At 39.7% G+C, this 18,139-nt stretch overlaps 1 protein-coding gene across 3 annotated transcripts in view; it reads left to right on the forward strand.

The window, feature by feature from the left end:
• Window positions 1-18,139, forward strand: part of LOC128847126 (serine/threonine-protein phosphatase 4 regulatory subunit 1-like) — a 45,099-nt gene that overhangs the window by 16,872 nt on the left and 10,088 nt on the right. For all 3 annotated transcript variants that reach the window (XM_054046465.1, XM_054046467.1, XM_054046466.1), the window contains 12 exons: window positions 1,465-1,607; window positions 2,114-2,260; window positions 6,339-6,446; window positions 7,380-7,445; window positions 8,835-8,993; window positions 9,853-10,046; window positions 10,495-10,949; window positions 12,936-13,153; window positions 14,619-14,711; window positions 15,462-15,647; window positions 15,984-16,145; window positions 17,039-17,139. In XM_054046465.1, coding sequence (XP_053902440.1) covers window positions 1,465-1,607; window positions 2,114-2,260; window positions 6,339-6,446; window positions 7,380-7,445; window positions 8,835-8,993; window positions 9,853-10,046; window positions 10,495-10,949; window positions 12,936-13,153; window positions 14,619-14,711; window positions 15,462-15,647; window positions 15,984-16,145; window positions 17,039-17,139 — 2,032 coding nt within the window. The remainder of the gene's footprint in view (window positions 1-1,464; window positions 1,608-2,113; window positions 2,261-6,338; window positions 6,447-7,379; window positions 7,446-8,834; window positions 8,994-9,852; window positions 10,047-10,494; window positions 10,950-12,935; window positions 13,154-14,618; window positions 14,712-15,461; window positions 15,648-15,983; window positions 16,146-17,038; window positions 17,140-18,139) is intronic.

Here is an 18,139-nt window from a genome sequence, read left to right on the forward strand (position 1 = left end):
ACAGGAAGGCTTGGGCATAGCAGGGACTTGAACCAAGATTTCCCGTAATCCAGTGTTCTAGTCACTGGACAATTCTTCTCTGGAAACGGTTAATGGCTTTGCCATATGGGAGCCATAGAGACTGGAACACCAGCTTCTGTGTTTTTGCTTATTTCTCTATGGGCTCTGTCTTAAAGTCAGCTCCTGACTTAAAAAAATCAGAAGGCAAAGTCTGTACATAGAGAAAGTACAAACATAAAGACTTAAGCCAAGGTACTAAGAGAGTTAGGAACCCAGATCCCATTAAAATTCTATGGGAGTTGGGTGTGTGACTCCCTTAGGTTCCTTTGAAAATCCTGTTCCAAAACGATATTCCTTCATTTAAATTAGCGATGAATACTTACAAATTCCATTGAACTCAGCAGGGAGCAGCAGGTTGTCAGGACCTCTAAAAACCAGGCCACTTAATGTAGGTGCCTAAGAATAAATCTGGGTGCTTAACTTTAGGCACCCAGAATTGAAAAAAGTTATTTCCCAAAACATTTCTCTACTTACTAAGAGTAGTTAGGGTAAAAATATATGTAACCCCCCCCCCCCCAGATGCCCCCAAAAGCGCACCCACACTTTGCTCGTACTGTGTATATTATTGTGGGCAAGTTAACATGGATTGAAGAATTTTGTATTTGAATTTCCTGATGTTTGGGCGGGGTTGGTTTAACATATGCATTAACATATGGTTTTGGGAATGTTTTTTGGTCACATATTATTTATGTATATTTAATATGACAACTTCTGTAAGTGATTGCTTTCTTTGGGTTATAGTGTGCTGGGTTTTACGCCTGAACTAGTTAACTGTTTAAAGTTTTGTTTCTATGATATTTTTCTGCTTGTTTCTTTTAAACGAGTCTGTCTTAAAAACAATTGGAAAATGTTAATTGCAATGAAGATCATTTCAAGGGAGAAATAGCTTTAAAATACATATCTCTACCTTATTAGTAATTATATGATATGTTTTTTATGACAGACTCGTTTAAAAGAAACAAGGATACTTTTCAAAAGATGAAAAATATTCAGTGCACACAGGAAAACGGTGTGAAAAATGTGTGCATTCCTTTTCTTTTAGACCATTAGCTCCATCTGCATGCATTGGCTCATAGATAAATGAGGTACTAGTACCCAGAAGCTGTAAGGAAATTAGTTATAATGCATGAAAAGGGCAAGATTCTCAAGGAAGATAGCTATCCATTTGTTTAAAAATATGGCTCTAAGTCTTTTGGGCTGATGGGAGGTTATATTTGAGACCGTTTGATTTCTCAGCTGACCTTTAAACACAGATATTCTAAAGGGTGACATTTCTAAAAACAGGATTTTTCTTTTTTTTGTGTGGCTTTTCATAGTTTCACAAGAGGAAATGCTATTTATTGAAAGTATCTGGTTCTAACTTTAAACTTACTAAAGCCATTTTGACTTTCTCTATGCTGCCAGAGCCTACTGTACGGACAGAACTGATGGAACAAATACCTCCCATTGCCATTTTTCTGCAAGAAAGTCGACCAAACTTCCCAACGGCATTTTCTGACTACCTTATGCCCATTGTAGTGAGATACCTCACAGACCCTAACAACCAGGTAGGAAATCTCAGACTGTAAAAGTTGTATAGTTAATTCAGTATGGCATGTGGACCTTTCACAATACGGAGGAGTTGTACATTAATTTCTATTAGTGCTAATAATACTTAGATCTTATATAGCACTTTACAAAGGCCGTCTGTATCATTCCCATTTTACAGATGGAGGAACTGAGACAGAGAGATTGGAAATGACTTTCCGAAGGTCACTCAGCAGGTCAATGATAGAGTCAGGAATAGAATCCAGGTCTCCTGAGTCCCAGTTCAATGTTCCAACCAGGAAGCTAGTACCCAAAGTTGGGTTAAAAGTCCCCTTAAAATCCTCAAGGTTTTATGTTTGTTACTAAGAATATCTTAGTTTTATTAAAAGTTATGAGCTTTTCACTGTTTTCTTGACTTTTTGCACTCCATTCCGTGAAAACCGATATTGACTTTACTTTTATGGTTCTCATAAAATACTGCATTTACAGTGTATTTTTTTTAATCTTTTCTTTTGCATGTTACTAGGTTAGAAAAGCAAGTCAGGAAGCACTGCTGATACTGCTAGAACAAGAACTCCTTGCTCAAAATGATATTGAAAATAAGGTGTGTCCAATTCTGTTGGACCTCTCTGCTCCAGACAGTGACGATGAGTACAAAGTGGAAGCAGTGAATGTAAGTGGCAGTGAAAAAGATTTTTTTGTTTTAAAATTGTATCCCCTATTTGGATACTTTTTTTTTTTTTTTTTTTTTAATTGGTGTATACATTGGTCAGTGCAAGGATCTGGGAGATGGACTTTGTATTCAAACTTCTAACTTGCTAATTAAGTAAACTAGTTAACTGGAAGATTAGTTTTAATTCTGCCTGTATTTCTCAGTTGTCCCATTACAAGTGATCTTTCTGTAAAGGACTGACCAGTTTCCCAGCCCCTTTCCAGTGTCTCAATATGCATGTCTGCATGTGAGATTTAAACAGACAGACACACACACACACACACCCTAAAAAAACACAACAAAACTAGCGAATGAAAATTAAACTCAGGCCTTGGCTACACTGGCGCTGTACAGCGCTGCAACTTGCTGCGCTCAGGGGTGTGAAAACAGCCCCCCCCTTCCCCCCCCCCCCGAGCACTGTAAAGCACCAGTGTAATCCGAGCCTGCAGCGCCGCACGCTCGCTCGCAGTGCTGCAAGCTACTCCCCTCGGAGAGGTGGAGTACATACAGCGCTGCGAGAGCTCTCTCGCAGTGCTGGCGGCGCGACTACGCTCGCGCACGGCAGCGCTGTGAATTCCCGAGTGTAGCCAAGGCCTAACTTGAGTTCTGGAATTTGCTGTCTTCCAGCCTCAGCCAGTGCTGGTAAAACATTTCTAGATCAAGGAATATGAGTTGATCAAGGTCCTCTTTTGTAAACCTTCTGGAATAGAATTAAAGCCTGATTTAATGAAAAAAACTTAGAATTATGATTAACACGGAGATGCAAGATGGTATTGGCCATTATTTTGAGAAGTTAGAAACCAGTGTTAAAATCCTCTCTAAGCTTGGAATGCCAGCTTTAAATATGGTAAGCCATTGAGGCTTGAATTGATGTGGTCATTAGTAACTTGTTGTATTGGGCCCCTTGTGACCCCAAACTTGCATCACTGTCATCAATGCAAGTTGTGCCATTAACTTGGATGGGAGCAGGGTTGGGCTCTTAAACATTAATTTGGATCTCTTGTAAGGAAACTTATCTAGTTCATAAGAGATCACCAGCTAAAGTTGAAGTGGTGAAGAAAGCAAGATGGTAATGAGAACAATGTCACAGTAAGGTTTTTCGGTCTGCCAAAGATAGAAGCACTTTGTGAACCAATTCAAATAACTTTTCAACTAGTACATTTTCTGGGCCTAGTACATGTGGTCAGACAGAAGAAAATTCTGAGCCCTGCATCAGTGAAGTGTTTGAGGAATCCTTTGGACTCCCCTGCTTTTGAAACTGTTATTTATAATAACTCTTCTTGGAAAAATCTTTTTTTTTATTCTGCTTGTAAATGTTGTTACACCCACCTTATATAGCTTTCAGTCAGACAGTTAGTCAGACTTTCCAAATCTTATTTTCCTAAGTAATTTTCAAGAATAGGCATCATTATGGTGTTGACAAACAATTTCAGTTGAGACACTGTGAGGCTACATCTACACTATGGACTAGGGGAGTTATCTTCCGGCTTGCGTACACATACAGTAGCTCATAGCAGTATAGCCACGGTAGCATGCGTAGCAGCAGTGGAGGCACGACTTAGCCTGCAGAGTACAAACCCACCTGAAACCAGTGGTATGTACTCAGCACAGCTAAGCCATGCTACAGCTGCCACTACTTGTGCTACTTTGGCCACACTGCTATTTGTACTCACATTAGCTTGATGAGAGCTAGTGTGAGTATGTGTAAGTGAGCAGGGGAATTTCACCCTAACTCGTAGTATAGACGTAGCCTGATGGTGTGTCTACACTGCACTTGGAGGTGTTATTCCATCACATATAGATGTAACCGAGCTAACTTGAATTTAGCTAGCTCAGGTACCAATAGTAGTAAAGCTGTGGCAGAACAGGCTTTGGCATGGACTAGTTGCCTGAATACATACCCAGGGTCCCAGGTGGGCTTGTACAGCCTGTGCTCTTGAAGCTTCACTGCAGTTGGTATCCAAGCTAATTAGATTAAAGCTGGCTAGAGTATGGACATACACCTGTACCCTGATATAACGCTGTCCTCGGGAGCCAAAAAATCTTACCGTGTTATAGGTGAAACCGCGTTATATCGAACTTGCTTTGATCCACCGGAGTGTGCAGACCCCCCCCCCCTCCCCAGAGCACTGCTTTACCGCATTATATCCGAATTCGTGTTCTATCGAGTCGTGTTATATCTGGATAGAGGTGTACATGCTGCAGTCCCCCCCCCCCATTGCTTTATGGACATATTCTTAAAGAGACAAAATTACCTATATTAAAATTATAATGTAGTTGGCTTAACTGTCTGTTTAAGGAAACTATATACAGAAAAAATATCCTTTTGTGATGAATTACTATTAAAGTTCTTGGTATGTAATGCTCTAATAAGAACTCTGTTATAAACGTGTGCCCCTTCCTCTGACTGCAGTATCAGTTAATCTACAATCCCAGAGTAGTGCTGACATCACAATGTTGATGCACAAACAAGCAAGCAACAAAACCTATGTTAATTACAAGTGCAATTAAATTCATAGGGAAAAATCAATGTTCTCCATATTTGGGAAAAGATCAGAGTTTATATTTTCAAGGTGCTAAAAGATTGTTAGAAACGGAGAGCAAATAAAATTAAAACACTTGGCAGCATCCCTTAAATAGATGCAAAGGTCATAATTTCCTCCAATGATCTCTTTCTGAAGTCTTCAGATTTCTACCCTGGTTCTTGTTAACTTTACAGAGAGTATGAATGATGATTAAAGTCTTAAGTGTCTTGATGAAAAAACAGATTCTGTTCACTTAGAAGAAATCAGATTTGGGTTCGGGAGGGACCTCTGACACTTGACCTCTAAAATAGCTTTACCAGCTAGATTCCCCTTCCTTGTCTGGAAGTTGGTTATTGCTCAGGGTGACATCTGAATACCAGATGTCTGTTTGAAGGACTGACAGTTCCATTTAAAAAGTGGGATTGTACGGTATTCTTCCTTGGTTTTTATTTGGCATTCTATCACAAAGATGAAATATTCTTGGGAGCGGTACTTGTTTTTATGGAGGTAGAAATTATATATTTTCTGAAATATTAAAATAAAATGTAGAGTTCTATTGAGTCAATAATATTTGTGTCCGTATGCGATTCCTGGCTCTGTGGGACACTGACCTTATCAGTGGAAAGGCATGTGGAAGCCAGTAAGCCCTTCCTCTCTCTGGAGTCACAAATTTGGGACTCCTCATGCACTGTAGTGAAAAGACAGCTGAAAGAGTGTATATGGCTAAAGTAATTAAATGCTACAGGTAACATGGTTTGTGGTGACCTTTGAAATTGACAACTTCACACGGAAGCTTGAATTAATGAGGGTTTTTTTAAGCTGAAGTTTATAAACTAACAGCTAACTGAACCTGAATTCTATCGAGTTGTGCACTAGCTAACCTATATAACCATGTTGTCTTAATCATTGTTTCCATTGTCCTTCCTACCCTTTGTCTGTCCTGTGGTTGGTCAAACTCACTTGTTTTTTGTCTTCAGTTTAGGCCCTGGTCCTGCAAAGAGCTGTGCACATGCCTAACTTTAAACACCTGAGCTGGCTAATTCAAGCCAAGGAGACTACATGCATTCTTAAAGTTAAGCATGTGCTACAATGTTTTCAGGATTGTGGTTTTGGACAGCACCTACCACAGCGGGGCCTCAGTCCTGGTATAGTCCCCCAACACTGCTGTCACAAATATTTAAGTGTAATCCACACTATGAAATAGTTTGAGAATCCTGGAAACCATGTATAAATTGTTGATTTCTGTAACTCATCCTATGCAATAAAAAAAAAAAAAAAACCTCAATCCTCTAATACAGAAATGGTATGCTTAATAGTATGATGTCAGTGGATTTTGTAGTTTTAATAACTACTGGCAAGCAAAAACAATGTCAATTTAACTCATACAATAGTTGTATTTTAAAGTAATAGTTTGCCTTTTGCTTTCAGAACTCTTCTTTTTAGAAAGAAAACTTGAACTAAAAATGCTTGGTGACTATTGCATTAATGTTTTTTCTCCCTCTTCTGTGTTATAGATAATTTGTAAAATGGCTTCTATGCTGAGCAAAACTATTGTTGAACGTATGCTACTTCCCCGTTTCTGCGAGCTGTGTGGTGATGGGAAACTTTTCCAAGTCCGTAAGGTTGGTATGACTTGTTTCAAACCTGAAACACTTCAAGTACATTCTACAGTATTTTTAACATCTACATCAAATTATCTTTAAGCATAGTATTGATAGTAATATGATTTCAGACTTTAGCAGTGCCTTTGATTCTCCTTTTTCAATGTAAAGGAATTTCCTTATTTGTCTGATTTGCGTGTTCTATGTTTAAAATATAATGCTCATGAAAGTGACGTACCTACGCCCCTGGCTTGAGCCAAATATAGGCCTTGATTCAGCAAAACGTGTAAGTGTGTGTTTGAAATTAAGCCACTCAGGGCCATAGTGAAGATAGTTTTGTCAGTGGTTTGAGCATTGGCCTGCTAAACCCAGGGTTATGAGTTCAATCATTGAGGGGGCCATTTAGGGATCTGGGGCAAAAATCAGTACTTGGTCCTGCTAGTGAAGGCAGGGGGCTGGACTCAATGACCTTTCAAGGTCCCTTCTAGTTCTATGAGGTAGGTATATCTCCATATATTATAATACACTTAAGTACTGACCTGCACACATTTTTCTTCTGCTCCATTTTTGGCAACCTCTTTAAAATATTCAGGTGGCGAACCCCTGCAGTCCATTCAGAGTCCATTAAAGTTGATGAGACTCCTCACTGATGCAGAGGTCCAACCTAGGGGTGTTATTGTTTTCAACGGCGCTGTGTATGTACCACAGGGAGCTGCCCTAATGAATCTCTTGTCCAGGACTGAGGCCTTAGCATTTACAGGATTTAAATTTGTCAATAGGATTTGTATTGTAAAAGACATGCAAACTACTGAGTCCAAATTTGATGCTTAGGAGTGAACAATAAGGGGTAAAATTCTTGACTCCAGTCAGTAGCAAAACTCTAATTCATTTCAGTGGGGCCAGGAGTTTACCCATAACTTTTATTGTTATGTGTGTGTGTTTTTTTTTTTTTAGGTTTGTGCAGCTAGCTTTGGTGATATTTGTAATGCAGTTGGACAAGAAGCCACAGAGAGATTTTTGGTATGTAAAATTTAGAGATACACAAAACGATTTGTATTTTGCTTGAGCTTTCATATCTGCTTTTACAACTGCAATGTTTAACAAGGAAATTACCGATAATACCATTTAGTTTTCTTTGAGACAAAAGAACAAACTTCTGGATAACTCTTCCTTGAATTTAAACCTGCTTCGCTGGTTTAGTCGCCATTGGTGGCAAAAGTTTGTTTTTTAAAAAAGACATTTCAATTTATTTTTTAAAACACTGTTTATGCAAGAAGGGAGGGTTCTTTTCAGTGAATTTATTAAATTATCAGGAAACAATCAACTTGAAATCTAAACAATGGTAAAAAATTGAGTTAAAGTACTTTCATGTTTTATACCTATTCATAAGTGTCCTGGCAACTTTTGTAGTTTTACATTACAATTTATTATATTTTAAATGTTTATTTTCTTTCTCATCCTGATGTTGTATAAAAGACGCACACAAACAGTAGAATTAACGTACAATATTCACTTTTCTTTAGGTAATAGTGAGTAGTTTTTAGGTGTCAGGGCAGGACAGGAACTAGCTGTACTTATTGCAAGTGAGAGTCCTGGTAAAACACCACAGTTTGTGCCACTAATATTCTGTCTATTGCTTTTAGCAAAAGGCAAGGAAAAATCAATTTTGATTTGAGTGTGATTGCTGTACAGATAGGTATAAAATAGCATTTTAACAGAAACACCGAGGTGTTTGCAAAAGTCTAATTAAAACAGATTACTTTCTTCTGCGAGTAGCTGGCTATTTTCCCTTTGCTAGACTTTTTAAATAAAATCCCAGAAACTTGTGTGAGAGAGGAAAAAAACAAAGGGTGGGAGGAGGTGGTGGTGGAATGTTCCTGTGGCAGTGTTTCCAAATGAGGAGCTGGTCTGGTACTGAATAGGAAGACTGTGTATTTTTCAAGTTAACAGTTTTATCCCTCACCTCCAACATACTTTTGTGCTTTCAACTGTGCTTAAAAAAAAAAAAAAAAAAGTATTTTTAAAGTGATCTGATTTTTCTGTCCCCATCCCGCCACCCTCCCCAGACTAGAAAGAATTAGTTTCCCATGCTTAATAAGTTATCCTTATATCAAGATATGCTTGCAGAAAAGAAAGCCTATTACTAATTTTCCCTATGCCCTCCGCTTAATTTAAATGAAAGCAAGACACAACTGAGATGAATGGGGGAGGAAATTTTAATTCTTCAATAATTAATATAATTATAATTATTTTTCTTCTCAGTCACTACTTTCGCATCCTTTTTCACCCATTGCACACAAACTACTACTAACTACTTTTTTCCAAGTAATTAAACCAACCGAAAGTGGTATCTCGTACTGCAGCTTCAATACCTGTTTGATTAGCTATAGTTTCATTCATTTTTGACAGATTCCAAAGTTTTTTGAACTCTGCTCTGATAGTGTGTGGGGAATGCGAAAAGCTTGTGCTGAATGCTTTATGGCTGTGTCTTACACCACTTCTCCAGAAGTTCGCAGAAGCAAACTGTCCCCTCTCTTTATCAATCTCATCAGTGACCCCTGCAGATGGGTAAGTAGGTGGTGAGGTACCTCTGACCTAAAAGACATTAATGTATGCAAGCTACCTTTTTCAATTACAAGGACTTTTAAGTGGCCAAACCAGTGGCTTAATAGCAAAGGTAGGTCTTCTGTATAGGCACACATGGTAATTCTCAGTCTTGGTCCCTCAAATGGAGGACACTGAGGGCAGCATGGATGCAACACGCATATGCTTTCTTCATGCACACCCTGTAAAATGTAGTGCTAATATAATTAGAGGACAGATTAAAATCCAATTACATGGGCACCATGTACAGTCGCCACCAAAGACTGAAAGCTGGGTATGTTAGGTTTGTGGTCTTCTGCTCTTTTTGGTTTCCATGTTCACTTTAGAAATGTAAAATGTCATGCTTAGAAGGTGGGTGTCATTCTGGGCCTTCTAAATTTTGGTCCGTCAAACTTGGGGATGGTGCTTTAAATTTTCTTTTAAAATGTCATAATGGCGATTACATTAAACACTGTATTTTCATTGTCATGATACTGGGTGCATGGGGCTTTTGGACCATGTCTGTGAAACAATTATGATTTCACTTGAATCATGTAGTGAAAAGTTAAATAAGTCAGATGAACTATATTTACTAACGCACATTTTGCCTCTTGAATCCCCTTACTCTGATGTCTTGCTTGTTCCTGATAAACTCTAGTAGTAAAATGTATTAAATGAAGCCAGGACTGGTTTAATAGCATACTTTGAAAAGCTTAGATAATAGCTAAGTATAACCTTGTAATATAGTAAGAGCTAAATTTGAGCCATATTTCATTATTAACAATTTACCAAAAGGCAGCATGGCTACAACATATGTCACATCTTTATTTTTGTACTGTGCCAGGTTCGCCAAGCTGCTTTTCAGTCTCTAGGCCCATTTATTTCTACCTTCGCAAACCCTTCTAGTGCTGGCCTTTATATTCGGGAGGATGGGACCCTCAGTATCCGACCATCAGCACAGGATTTGACTTCCAGTTCCTGCCAAGCAGGCAACAATGCAAACATCACATCTGCCAGTACGAACATTGTATCCTCCAGGTAAAGCTATGGTTGAGGTGTGAAAAGGGAGAGGAAAACTGACAAAATATTTTTTCCTCCACAGTCTTTCAGTTAAGTCTTTAGTTGATATATCTTGTGTTTAATATACGTGACTACCAAAGGTCTTATTTTTAATGTAGGTGTAGTTTCAATAATGGTTTAAAATGTGGGCTACATAGGTCTGATGAATTGCCACATGATTTAATCTAGCTACTTTAATGTTTCACCAGTAATTTCTTGGAGGGGAAGGGAAGAGAGGAGGGGGAAAATGTATTGAAACTAGAGGTGAAACAAGTAGTTCTAAGGCAGGATTTGTCCTCCAGTAGAATAGCTCCACCTATTGTAATTGCTCTTGCTGCCTTATCTGGAGTGTGTGTCTTTTTAACTGGAAAGTGCTGTTCTAGGGTCTGTACCTTTTGTTTTCCTAATGCTATGTCTCTGTTCTCAGTTTAGAACAACCAATAGAAATTAAATCGGAATCGTCAACTGAAGGGACTTCAGCAGAAGCCAACCCCTTGATCCGTGTTGAAAGCCCAAGGACAGACCTACTGAAAGGAAGTTCAAATAGTTGTGGTGGTCCTGGAGAGGCTCTTACCAGATTGTCCCAGAACGACAATACCACTGCTTGTGTGATAGAAGGCATTAAAGACTGTCACGTGAGCAATTGCCAGGGAGTGAACTCAAGGTTCCAGTCTGCTGAGGATATTTTTAATACTTTCCTGTACTGGCGCCCTCCACTCCCTGATATAAGCCAGGATTTGGAGCTGCTTCAGTCCAAGACTGAGAAGCATGAAGAAGGTTGCTCTATGTCAAAAGCTATGTGTAATAACTGTGTTGCCAGTAGTGAAATAAAAAAAGTGCTGGAAAGCTTGCAGGAGCACATGGATGATCCAGATGTTCAAGGTAAAAGCCTACAATAGTAGTGATATGTGGAAGTATAGTTTCTGATATCTCAAGTAGTGAGGGTTCCTCATACCCTTCAAAGCTCCTTATTGTAGCAGCCCTCTCTTGCCTAAAGCCAAGTTTCTCAACCTGTGGGTCGGGACTCAAATTCGGGTTGCCAGAATGTTTCAGGGAGTCGCATGGCAGTTCCTATGGCTCCTGTCCCAGAGGGCTGGCTGGGCTCGTCTCCCTGCTCCAGGCACTGCAACCTCTGGAGTGCCAGCACCACTCAGGTTTGGCCCAGATGTTATGATGACAGACATCCGGGTAGGCCAAATTTCAGTGAGTGGTACTGCAACCCCCTGAGCCAGGTCACAACTCGACTCTCATTTTATCCAGTCAGGCTGGTAGGGGCAAACCAGTGTGACGTTGCAACCCTGGAGATTGCAATGCTTGAGGTGGAGAGCCAAGTCAGGCCAGCCCCACAGCATAGGAGCCACCACTGTGGGGTAAGTGCTGGGCAAGACCCAACCACCCTGGTAAGGGGTTCTGTCACTGCCTGCCCTGGAATTTTGGGGTGCCTTAATGCTCTGCTGCTACGGCTCAGATCCCTGGCACCAGTAGGTTGCCCACAAGCACAAGGTCTCACCCTGGCTTCCACCAGCTTAGTTACTCTTACAGGCAGGGCCGGCTCCAGGCACCAGCTTCTCAAGCATGTGCTTGGGGCGGCCGCTCCAGAGAGGGGCGGCAGGTCCAGGTATTCGGTGGCAGTTCGGCGGACGGTCCCTCACTCCGCCTGGGAGTGAAGGACCTCCCGCCGAATTGCCGCCGCAGATCACGATCGCGGCTTTTTTTTAGATCGCAATTGTGGCTTTTTTTTTTTTTTGGCTGCTTGGGGCGGCCAAAACCCTGGAGCCGGCCCTGCTTACAGGGCGACACCAACAGTCCTTCCAGTCCCAAGTCTCACCTAATCTATCCTCCCCAACTTCTTAACTACCAGAGTCTCAGACTTTTGCCCTCTGGTTCATCACCCTCGAAGGTATGAAATCAGCCACCCAGTTATCAACTCACTTGTTGCACAACAGAGATCTGCTTGGGGTAAAAAACTCAAAGATGAAATAGTAAGGGAGAACAAACATACAAGTTACATAGTAAATAAATACGAAATGCAACTTCTGGCATTTACACTTGTATGTTAGATACAATTCCTTTTCTATTACAAGTTACCTTTTGCCTTTAAACAGTTTCCCAGCATACGCCCTAACTGCAGGGGGGATCCAGAGTTTCACAGGCAGCCTCCTACCTAGAGGCTGGCCTTCAGTTTCTGGATGAAGGCCTCAGTTTCAAGCTTCCTTTCGAAAAGTGCTGGCCCCATGCCCCACTCTCCTCCATGTTAAATTGTTTTAAGGATAGTGAAATAGGACACGATCCAGGGTTCCTTGCCATCAGAGATTATCAGAGGTCTGTCCAGAAATAGAAACAGATACTTATATGCTTCTGCTGGAAACGGTAATACTGCCTCTAAATCTATGCTCACAGCTTCTCTGAAAGGTTTTGCTGAAGTTAATTCTAGACCTTTTTTTGCAGAGGTAAATATTTCCTCTCATGTTTCTATGCATGTCGTTGTGTGTTTTTTTTTTTTTTTAATCTCTCAGTATAAATAATTGTAGCGTTAATACTCCTTTAAAATGAAGCACAGAAAGGAAACTAAGGACCTGTATACGCTATGCTGGCGAAGGGCTGTGTTTTGTAGAGCGCTCTAGCTGCCCTGTGTAGAGCCTGATGGTGTGCTCTAAAAAGTACCTGGTTCACGTTGATGTTGTCCCATTCTACACAGGACTACGTTAATGTGAACTAGTTATCTTTCAGAGTGCATCATCAGGGGCTACACAAGGCGGTTAGAGTGCAACCTCTTAATGCTCTTTACAAATCACATCCATCTGGTGCACTTCGCCAAGCTGTGTAGACAAGCCCTAAATGTGCCCCCGATCCCTTTACTTTATACAGCCCAGGTTCAAGTATTGTCCGCTGCGCTCAGAGCTGCTCAGTTGGAGTCCATCAATGATTATGAGACCAAACGCACAGAAGAGAGCAATGGCAAACTTCAGAATGAATTGTCCACTTTTGAAGCCAGCCATGCCACTGTGGAGAAGAACACTTTGTCCTCTTCATCATTCCAGGATGATGTAAGCGACCAATCCACTACCAGTATACTGAAAAGCACAGTAAGTATACACTCATCCTCTGGATAGACAAGTAAGCTCTTAAGGTACGGACAATGTCTACCTCTGTTTGCCCAGCAATTAGCACAACAGTGCCCTGTTCTTGACTGGGGGCCCTAGACACTACTGTACTACAATTTATTATATCCACTTATAAAACAAAATTTAAAGTTTGTCAAGGAGGTTATTTCTATTTGGGTTCAGGTGAGCCAGGAAATAGAAAGCTTTAAGTGGCCGTACAGGAGCTTCATAGAAAACAAACGTAACAAAATCTTCCCTGTTTCTAAAGCAAATATAAGTCATTTGTCCCCAGACAAGGGACTAAATCAACCAGTGACAATGCACATTCTTCCTGACTGCCATTTTACAATACTCTTAATGTGCTTGTAGGCTAAATAGGAAAACTTTTTCACAGTGCTTGTAATTTTGTCTTTATGATGGAGCTAATCATAGGAAGATACTAAAACCCTGCTTGTCCCCTAAAATAACACATTCAGTGCTAGCATTTGTGTTAACTACAACTTGATGTTCACCTTCAATTCCTCCGCAATACAGGAGTACATTTTTTAATCACCAGCATTTTATTAGGAATTCATAAGGGGGCATACTTCACAAATTGACATATTGATCTTGGATTGGAGTTCACCAGAACAGTTTCTTCACTGGTCTGTGGGAAAATAAAAGCAATATCTTGAGGGAAATGCAGGAGAATTAGAGTTTTCAGGAGTGTACTCCAAAATGAATACAACTTTTATCGGTGTATTATTTTTTCTGAAGCAAATATATTGAGCTGCTTTGTCAACATCTGCTAAATTTGCAGAGAGAGTAGAACCTTTAGAGAATAAATAAGAAACTACCTTCCAGTATCTGAAGGATGTTCGGTTCATTGCAATTACAATTAATAATTGATTATACCTTTTTAAAGTATTGAAAATCTTAATCAGTTGCTCAATCTGAACATGGTTCTGAATTCACAGAGTGTGAGCATGAAGGCAGAGGCGTTATTTCAACATTGACCTTTTCACTGAAATCAAAATATTCTGGCTAGTGTTTTAACAATTCTAAAATTTGGTTAAAGAAAGTCCTTTGGAGTAATATTTTTGTTGCCATAGTGGGTCAATAACTAGATGTGCAGTGTCTGTTAATCATAGTGATTGTTCTTGATCTGACCTGCTATTCATGAAGCTGAAAACTGATCCTTTCTTGATTAAGACATTGCATAGAATCCATTTTGTTGTGGGTGATTCTTATATGGCCAAATTCTGCTTGCATTACTCACATAAGTAATCATCTTGACTTGGCTACTTACATGAGTAGTGTGAGCATGATTTGGCCCTCAAAGACCTGCTCTATGTCTGAATTGTGTTGCTCTTCAGTGTAATGCTTTGAGATATACTAAACAGTAGTTCTGTAATGAAAGAAAGTAAAACGAACTGTTTTCATCATAAAATCCAACATCCTTTTACAGGAGTCAGAGGAACAACACAATGGGACCATTGAATTTTTAAAGAAAGAACAACATAATAATCCACCCATTGAAGATGATAAATCCAAGTTACAGGTGATTTAAAATATTCATTCATGATGCCTTACCCTCAACTCTGTGGCATTTCTTTGTTTGTCTGTAATGTGGTAATTTGTAAACCCCTGTCCAGTCAATTCCATAATTTCAGAAAATATTCTAGGCATTAATGAGTGGAACTCTATTGACTTCGATTAAAATCATTAATGGAAATCCAGGCTTTTCCTTTTCCAGGCAAGCCCACAGAGTGCATATTTGGTGCTGTAAACAGAGGAATCTCTCTCTGGTATCCCCAGCTGCTGCCTACACATCACAGGCAGCAGCTTAATATGCTGCTCTCACTGGGGGTGCAGATTGGCCTACAAACAACAATTTCGTTTTTAAATTGCCAGAGACATTTATATAAACAGAACTGCATTGGAAAAATCTAGCTGTTAGATCTAGCTGCATAAAATAACTTGATGCAGCACCCAAAATGATGTTTATTCAGTAATAAAAATCAACCTTTGCTATCTTCCTGATTTGATACATAGACTGTTGCCTACTGCTTTGTCTAAACTGGATGACAAGCCACCCAAGGTAGTGACTCATGCTGTAGTTTGTTGCGCTAGCCTGACATAGGCTGTGGAGTGTTCAGTCATTTGTTCTGTCCTGGCGTGTGCCTCTGGTGCACTTGCCATCTGGTTAGAGGCAAGAGAGAAGGCTGTGCTAGAGCAGATGTCTTTCCATACTGATGATATCTTCCTCTTTCTTTAATGTATTATTGTTAATAATTTACTATCTTTGTAGGATATCATACCTCAACCTTTATTGGACCAGTACTTGTCAATGACCGACCCAGCTCGAGCCCAGACTGTTGACACTGAAATAGCAAAACACTGTGCATATAGTCTCCCAGGGGTGGCCTTAACTCTGGGCAGGCAGAACTGGCATTGTTTGAAAGATACGTATGAGACCTTGGCAGCAGATGTACAGGTAAAGCTTCATTTTCAAATAAGCGTTCAGAATACTAAGCAAATTATACAAATTAGAAATATAAGCAAACTATGCTGTAGTTCACAAAAAATAATATCTAAAATTGACAGTGAATACAATTTTATGATAAATCTGGAATGTTGTGCCAGGTGCCCTTTTTTTATTTAAGAAAGGAGACTTTATAAATGACACATGCTATGCAGCACCTGGCTTTCATGTAACGAATTCTGCTTTTTCTGCCCATACCCTTCAAAATATAAGTGTACTTCTATTTAAGAGTTGCTCAAGAATCTCTATAGTGTTTAATCTAGATTGGTTTTTCTTAACTATGGATAGTGGAAGGTCCGTCGGACACTAGCTTTTTCCATACATGAGCTGGCTGTTATTCTGGGGGATCAACTAACAGCAGCTGATCTGGTGCCGATCTTCAATGGATTCTTAAAAGATCTGGATGAAGTGCGGATTGGAGTTCTTAAACATCTCTACGACTTCCTTAAGGTAGGAGATTATATAGCAGTATAAATTTCTGCTTTCATTTTCTTAGGCACATACAAACCTCCATTTTTCATGCAGCAATTGCCACAGAAGCTTTTTGTGGATTCAAATATATCATTTAATAGTTTTTTGGGTTTGGGATTTTTTTGCAGAGAAGTTAATTTTTTAATTAAAGATCCTCCACTTTCCCCTCTGAAATTCAAACTAAATCCAGCTGAAAAATCTGACTTTGTTTGCTTGCTTTTGTAAACTGTTGTAGTGGAATTGTGTTCAGAGCAATCTAAGTGGCCTATGATTAGTTGAGAAATACAAAAAGGTATGAGCTCATCAAGTCCATCCTCAGGGTCCATTGCAAGATTGACCCCTGTGGTAGTGTTTTTAAAAATGTTTTGCCCAGTCTTGTTTAAAATGTCTCCAGAGATGGGACTTCCACCATTTCCCTTGGAAAAGTAATATGTTGTGCACTCAAGTGAGGGCAGGCCTGAACTTACGCTCTCTACTGACCTTAGCGGGTAGAAAAAGTGTGACGGGAATAAATCTTCTAAGGATTTGTGGGAAGTCTATACAGGCCTAATTTGTTCATGCATTATTTGAGTAACTGCACGGGCAGAAGTGCCTCGGCATATGGAGCTCCCCCAACTGGGGGTGCATCACTTTCAGAACCTGGGCTTTAGTTTTCTGGAGAAAAAGCAGATTCCCTGTAAACTGTAATCTGATTTTAAGAGTTCTTTCTAGCAGGAAAATACAAATAAACAGGAGTGACAGGGAGTAAAGAATAGAAGAATAACCCTGAAAGAAGTGAAAAGTGTTTATAAAGCTTCAAACAAAGTTTTGAACTGCTGGATTAATCAGTTGTATTTACTAATCAGTTGTTTGTGGAACGACATTTCCCGTAGTTGCTTCATGCAGACAAAAGGCGTGAGTACCTTTACCAGCTTCAAGAATTTGTTGTGACTGATAACAGCAGGAATTGGAGGTTTCGTTACGAGCTGGCAGAGTAAGTAAAACTTGTTAATGTGTGGTTCCATTACCTTTCATGGTAATGTTCAGAATTGTAACACCCCCTAAATGTGAGTAAATGGCAGTAACTTTCCATTTAAAGGGTCAGGGAGATTATTTTTAGGTTAAACTTTGAATTACATTTAGGCCAGAAGATCTTGTACAGTTGCAACAATTTAGGTTACAACATATTGCCCCACCAATGAGCCTTAGCCCAACCTTAGGGATCATCTATTAGACGAGAGGATAGATCAATATCCATGATGGATTTGTGATGTGGACTCTGTCCATTAGGAACTGTACCCTCAACTTATTTCATATAGGTCCCTATCTCGCTGAACCGTACTCTGACAGCATTTCTCATTGTTGGCAAATAGTAGGGTTATCTAATTACATGGGAGCAGTGAGTATGAGTAGGGAGGTAATTTTACACCTGTATATAGCATTGGTAGACGTTTTAGAATACTGCATAAAGTCTAGTGTCCACAATTTAGAAAGGATACTGAAGATTAGAGTGGGTGCAGAAAAGATCCACAAAAGTGACTCAAGGGCTGACGAAAATGCATTACAGTGAGAGACTTAGAGTTCAATCTGTTTAAATGATCAAAAAGAAGATTGAGAGATGACTTGACCCCAGGATAAAAGTATCTTCACAAAGAGAAAATATCAGGTAATAAAGGACCGTTTACTCTAGAGGAGAAAGGCATAGCAAGAACAGGTGTCTAGATGCTGAAGCTAAACTAATTCAAATTAGAAATAAGACCCATGTTTTTAACAGAGTGATTAACCGTTGCAGCAAGTTACGAAGGCAAGTGGTGGATTCTCCTTCTCTCAATGCCTTTGAGTCAAGGCTAGATGCCCTTCTGGAAGATATTATTTATTAATCATGTTTACTATCATAGGGCCAGCCAATGGTCCCTTTTGCAATATCTCTGTATAAATAGAGTACCAGGCGGAGTCAAATGCAGGTTATTGAGCTTGATATAGAAGTAACTGAG

Source organism: Malaclemys terrapin, chromosome 12 (assembly GCF_027887155.1).
Source record: "Malaclemys terrapin pileata isolate rMalTer1 chromosome 12, rMalTer1.hap1, whole genome shotgun sequence".
Classification (NCBI taxonomy): Eukaryota; Metazoa; Chordata; order Testudines; family Emydidae; genus Malaclemys; species Malaclemys terrapin.